General features: G+C 49.0%; 1 protein-coding gene across 1 annotated transcript; it reads left to right on the forward strand.

Annotated features, from left to right (window-relative positions):
- The first annotated feature begins 1171 nt into the window (after positions 1–1171).
- GPR3 (G protein-coupled receptor 3) lies at positions 1172–5094 on the forward strand. The gene is made up of 2 exons (XM_048502427.1): positions 1172–1358; positions 2430–5094. The coding sequence occupies exons 1-2, from the start codon at positions 1354–1356 to the stop codon at positions 3427–3429; spliced, it is 1005 nt and encodes a 334-aa protein (XP_048358384.1). The 5' UTR covers positions 1172–1353; the 3' UTR covers positions 3430–5094.
- The last annotated feature ends 1418 nt before the right edge of the window (positions 5095–6512 follow it).

Genomic DNA, 6512 nt, shown 5'->3' on the forward strand with positions numbered 1-6512 from the left:
CCCATCCTATAATAGTTTTGTCCCAGTTGATGCCAGCAAGATGGACCTGTTGGAACTCAGGCATAAGAACATCCCTGCAGGATCAAACCAGTGGATTACAATAATTATCAGTGATGTTAAAAGAGTTTTTTTAATGGGCTTTTTAATGCTGGCTTTTTGTTGTTCTGAATGTTGATGTTGTAAAAGCCCTGTGGTGCAGAATAGCAAGTTGCAGTACTGCTGTCAAAGCTCTGCTCACAGCCTGAGTTCAATCCCAACAGAAGGCAGTTTCAGGTAGCCGGCTCAAGGTCAGCTCAGCCTTCTACCCTTCTGAGGTCAATAAAACGAGTACTCAGCTTGCTAGGGCAAAATGTAGATGACTGGGGAAAGCAACGGCAAACCACCCCATAAACATATCTTTCCTAGTATACATCATGATGTGATGCGTCAGCCCATGGGTTAATAATGACCCAATGTTTGCTCTGGGGACTACTTTTCCCTTTACCTTTTTGGCCCATTAATTCTTATTATCAGCGCACTTCATTTATAACATTCTCTCCTCCATTTTATCCTTCCAACAACCTGAGAGTGTGTGACTGGCTCAGAGTCCCCCAGCAAGCTTGCAAGATAGAGGGAGGACTTGAACTGGCCCTTCCGCATCCTCGTCTGCCCCCCATCGCCGGTGCAACGCATTGACTACTGACTCCTACACTGCGCAGTGACACCTCCTCTCTGACCCCCAGAGGTCCCATCAGCACCACCACCCCTGCCCCATCATCCTATCAAGATCTGGCTCGGTCGCAGCACCAAAAGCCAAGCCAGCCTCTTCACAGCAACCTTGATGTGCCCCTCTTGGAGAATCCGGAGGCGCCGCAGGGAGCTCTTCCTTCGCCGGCCCCCTCCCGCCTCCATCGGTTCCTCCGCAGAGGATTTTGGAAGGACGGGGTGGGCGGGCGGAAGGAGGCACCTGACGGCTGCACATCAAAGGCCCCGGCCGCGTTGCGCTCCCCGCCCCCCGCGCGCCTTTTCTTTTAATGAATGGAAATCTCCAGCCCCGATTACTATGCCGCACAGCGCGCGCGCTTGTCTCGGCCCGCCAGGTGATTGGCTCCCGCCTCCCATTGACGTCACCCGGGAGCCCAGACCAACCAAGGCAGAGGAGCCGCCGAGCCCGGACTTCGGCGTGAGTCACCATTCATAAAGGGGGCTTCACTATAACTCCGCAGCCGCAGTTGGGAACGCGCCTTCCAGCCCGCAGCCCTGGGAAGCGGCGCCGAACGGACTCGTGGACCCTCCAGTCGGCAGACCCCAGGCCCACCCCGTCCCAAACAGCCAGCTGGATCGGATGTGCAGCGACCCCTTCTGGAAGACCATATGGGGTGAGTCACCCCCCTCCCCAGCCCTGAATGTCTTTGAGCTCCGACCTAAGGCTTGCCTGCATCAAGGTCCTTCTTGTAGTGCAGAAGAAGAAAGGGGGAGGGAGGGGGAGCCAAATTGGGGGCATGGCTCCTAAAAGCAAGACCTTGCAGGAAAAGAGCGGAAGGGGCTTGGAAGGATGAAGAATCCCCCCCACCCCCATTCCTCCGCTTCCCCCGCTGGGGTTTTAAGGAACAGCTCAGAAGCCTGGCTCTGTACTGTTCATTTAAGGCAGATCAGAGTCTGAATTTTTTTTTATCACACAGCATTTGGGTGGGGGAAATCTGCAGATACTACTAGAAAAAACAGGCAGGGAGAAGGCCCCAAAACTGTGGGGTTTTTTTAGTAATGATTCATTTCGGAGCCAACGCCGAGTGTCACGGCCAACAGATCACAGCCTTTCAAGATCTTCAAACTCTCTTTCTTACTGTCCAAACTGCAATTAGATTAATCGGGTTTCCAGTGCCCATGCTCATATTATGAGCTCCATCCCTTGAGCTCTCAGTCAGCTGTAGAAAAGTCAGTGGGTTAAGTGCGTTGGAAGGGGCGGTAGTGAGGAGTGTTATGAAAGCATGACACTCCAACTACGAAATCATGAGGTGACTGGGGACGTATACAGAGACCAGCGATAACAGCGTCGGTGGGTTTACTATCCCATATCTTGATGGCTTTTGTTGGAAATGCTGCAAACAAAAGGCTGTGCCAGGCAGAAATAGCTCACCGGGGACCACTGATAACAAGCATGCAGCAATCACATGCAAAACAGGTGTGAAATCTACCTGTGCTTTTTTCCCTTGTACAGCATCACTGGGCAATTAAGGCATTTGTCTCAATAAAATCCCCCCCCCCACTCAGTTTTGTGGGACAAGTTGTCTCAATTCTACCACTAGAAAAGCTCCAATCAGTTCAGAGATTTTCCCCCACCCTCCCTCCCTCCCTCCCTCAGGTACCTGGGTCCCAATACACTTACAAATGCATGCTGCTTTCCATTCTGGTTTGGCTGACGCTAACAGGGTGTTGTTCTGCTATGGCAGGTCCCAGGGAGACACCATGAAAGGCGGTGCACCCTCCAGCATCACCAAAGAACCGCCCGGGTGGTTCATGTCCGGCAATGCCAGTGACGACTCCGTGGATCTCTCAGAGGCTACTTCTCTTCCCTTGAATCCTTGGGATGTGGTGCTTTGTGTCTCTGGGACCATCATTTCCTGCGAGAACGCTGTCGTGGTGGCCATCATCATTTACACCCCTGCCTTCCGGACGCCGATGTTCCTGCTGATCGGGAGCCTGGCCACAGCTGACCTCTTGGCTGGCCTGGGCCTCATCTTCCATTTCACCTTCATTTACTGCATCCAGTCCCAGGTGGTGAATCTCATCACGGTGGGTCTCCTGGTGAGCTCATTCACAGCCAGCGTGGGTAGCCTGTTGGCTATCACTATCGACCGGTACTTGTCCCTTTACAACGCCCTGACTTACTATTCTGAAAGGACGGTCACCAGGACGTATGTTATGCTCATCCTCACCTGGGGCGTCTCCATCGCCTTTGGGCTGTTGCCCGTCATGGGCTGGAACTGCCTGAGGGACATCGCCAACTGCAGTGTCGTGATGCCCTTGACCAAGAACAATCTCATCATCCTCTCCATCTCCTTCTTCATGGTCTTTGCCGTCATGTTGCAACTCTACGTGCAGATCTGCAAGATAATCTGCAGGCATGCGCAGCAGATTGCCCTCCAGAGACACTTCCTGTCCACCTCACACTACGTCACCACCAAGAAAGGCATCTCCACCTTGGCTGTGATCCTTGGGACCTTTGCCTCCTGCTGGTTGCCCTTTGCCATTTACTGCCTGCTGGGAGATTACACCTACCCGGCGTTCTATACCTACATGACAGTTCTCCCTGCCACCTACAACTCTATGATCAACCCTGTGATCTATGCTTTCAGGAATCAGGAGATCCAGAAAGTGTTATGGACCATTTGCTGTGGGTGTGTCTCGTCCCCCATGCCTTTCTGGGCCAGATCTCCCAGTGATGTCTGAATTGCTCTTGTTCCTCTAACTCTTCTTTGCAAACGGCCTCTCTTCTAGTCTCCCTCTCTGTTTTTTGCACAATCTGGTAGCGTTTGGGAAACATCAAATGCCCTAGATACCTGAAAGGAAGACTACAGTTATCCCCCACTTGTGCCATCAAGAAGAATGTCTTAAATTTGAATACAAGTTATGGTTATGTATAGTAATTTAAATTTTTTGTGTATAATATTTTTGTTGGGGGGAGGGGGTTTGTACCTGCAGAAACATTTTCCTTTCAAGTAAATAAGGTGCACACTGTCCCTTTCTAAATGTCTTCTCTTCTGATAAGAGTGTATGAAGTTGCTGCTGTCTTATTTTTTCACCAATGGGGGAAAAAATCATGTTTTATTTTTTTATCCATACATTTTTTTAAAAAACCAGTGTGCTTTGCCTGTGTGTGTCTGTGGGTGTCAGTATCTAACATGTCAGAGATCTGATATAATATTTTATTTGAAATATAAAGTATTATTTTCTTACCAAGGAAATGGAAAGAAACCTCAGTACCTTTGACCTTGCTTTTGAGTTTCTGCAGCCTTAATTACCTCAGATCCTCAGAAAAAAATAGTTTTCTACATTTAAAGAAATTGAACCCATACTATATGTGTGTGTGTGCGCGCGCGCGCTGTCAAGTCACAGCTGACTTATGGCAATTGTATAGGGTTTCAAAGGCAAGAGGTGGTTGGCCATTGCCTGCCTCAATGTGGGCTGAGAATGTTTTGAGAGAACAGTGACCCGCCCAAGGTCACTCAGCAGGCTTCATGTGGAGGAGCGAGGAATCAAACCTCCAGATTAGAGTCTGTCACTCTAAACAACTGCTCTGTGCTGGCCCCTGTCTCCATTATAGACCCAAATAATTTCCATCTTTTATTTCTCCACTTTTGGAAGAAGGGAGATGGTATAGATCAGGGGTGTCCAACTCTGGTGCCCCAGATGTTCATGGACTATGATTCCCATCATAGCATGGCCACCAATTGGCCATACTAGCAGGGGATGATGGGAATCGTAGTCCATTAACATCTGGGGCATCCAAGTTGGACATGCCTGGTATAGATACGTGCCAGCTAAGAAGAATGTATACACTTATTTATGCATCTTATTTATCAAGGTTATGGGGTGGGAGGGATGAGATTCCCCTCACGTCCTGTTTTGTATTTTGCTGCCCTCTGGTGTTCAGTCTATTTAATGTAGACCAAATACCAAAAAACTGAGGAAGGAAATTTTTTTTTGTTTTTTGTATGTTGATGAAGCCAAGGCAGTATTAATAAACGGAATGTATTGCATATAAGCAACTTGAATGGAAACGGGATTAGGGAAATGCTGAAGGATCTCAGTGATCACACTTCACAGTAAGTGATTTCAAGATCATAGCTTCAGCCATTGCACTAGGAACAAATTAATTAAATTAGATTTCTCATCATAGAGATACAAACGATAGATCATGAATTGCACTCCTTTCCTTTGTTCAGATTTGCACAGTTCTGATCAGGAAACTAATGTAAAAGCACTTTGGAGGTCTGGAATTTTTATTACTGTGTTGCAGAGAGATTATAAAATGTTCTGTAGTTGTTGTTATGTACGGTATACTTTTGTTTACAGCCATCAGAAAAAAATAAAAGAGAATTTGTGATACATGCAGCTGGGTGGAGGTTTTGTGTGTGGGTGCTGTAAGTTGGGTGGGAACATGGCTCAGGGCTGGAGCATTTGCTTTGTGCAATGGCATATCTGCAGGAAATGGTACCCAGGGAATATACTGAAATTGCCCCCCCCCAATTGCACCTAAGGGGAGAGGCAGAGGGAAAGGGTGCCCTCAACTGTAGCCTGTCTGTCAAAGAAGGGCAGCAGACAGGCCAGACTGAGTGCCTCAGACCTCTTGCTGTTGGCCAGCGCAATCCCCACGCAGCACCCAGAAGGGCTGTAGCTGTGGTACCAGCTCACACCAAACATCTGCCCCCCCCCCCCCCCAGTGGTGGATGGCTTTTTGTAGGCTTTAAATAAATCAATGGTAGATAGAGCTATAGCATACTGATCTCATAACTACTGGATGGGTGGGGGTTAAAAAAGTGGCAAAAACACATGTGGCGGGGGGCAAAAGACGAGTAAGAAGGTTAGGGAGGGAAAATGGCACTAGCATGGGATGTTTGGGACAAATCCACGTGTACTCTTGTGGATCTCTACAATGGGCCAAACTGCACTCCTTTGGACCATTTCAGCTCAGGAAATGGTGCAGGAGGAAAAACTGAAGTGCAGCCTCCTCACACAGTCACGATCCTGACTGGCCACTGTGTGTGTGGGAATGGAGAAGAACCTGCCACACACATCTGACTGTGTGGACCCTGGACCCAGCCTATGTACTGCACAGTGTGGATCAAGTTAGCATTTTATATAAAGGAAACATGTTCCTAAGAACTATCGCAAAACCGCCCATACCGTGTACTTTGGCCCTGAGGAACTTGTCCCCTTCCTGGTTATGCCATAAGTAAAAATTGCTAGAAAAGTTGAAAATTCAGGAAAGGGGTTTTGGATATCTGGGAGGAAATCCTTAACGATCTCTTTTCTTGTAGGGGCTGATGGGAATTGTAGTCCATAACATCTGGAGTGCCAAAGGTTCGCCACCACGGCTCTAGTCTAACTAAACAGAACTTACAAGGGCCCCTGCAGTGGGGAGGGGCAAAAACACTCAACTACCTTTGAATTAAAATCCCAGCCATTCAAAGCATTTTAACTACTCCACATTAGTGGCATACTGCTAATGGGACATGGGGTAACCAATGTCCCTGGGTGCATGCCGTGGGGTGCATGGGGCACCGGCCGAGTCCCCTCCTGTGTTGGGGCATGAGCTGTTTACAGTGGCCCAGGACAGCTCTTGCCCCCCCCGGAGGCGGGGCACACAGGGGTGGGGGCGATGGAGTGCCTGGAGCAGATGTTGCCCCAGGCACCATTCCCCCCCTCCCCCCAGTACGCCTCTTCTCCACAGTAAAAGAGGAAATAAACGAAAGGTTACTGTTTCCTGCCAAGAGATGCCTCTCAGGTTTATGAGTAGGGGGTTCACAGCC

This window comes from Sphaerodactylus townsendi, linkage group LG06 (genome assembly GCF_021028975.2).
Source record: "Sphaerodactylus townsendi isolate TG3544 linkage group LG06, MPM_Stown_v2.3, whole genome shotgun sequence".
Classification (NCBI taxonomy): domain Eukaryota; kingdom Metazoa; phylum Chordata; class Lepidosauria; order Squamata; family Sphaerodactylidae; genus Sphaerodactylus; species Sphaerodactylus townsendi.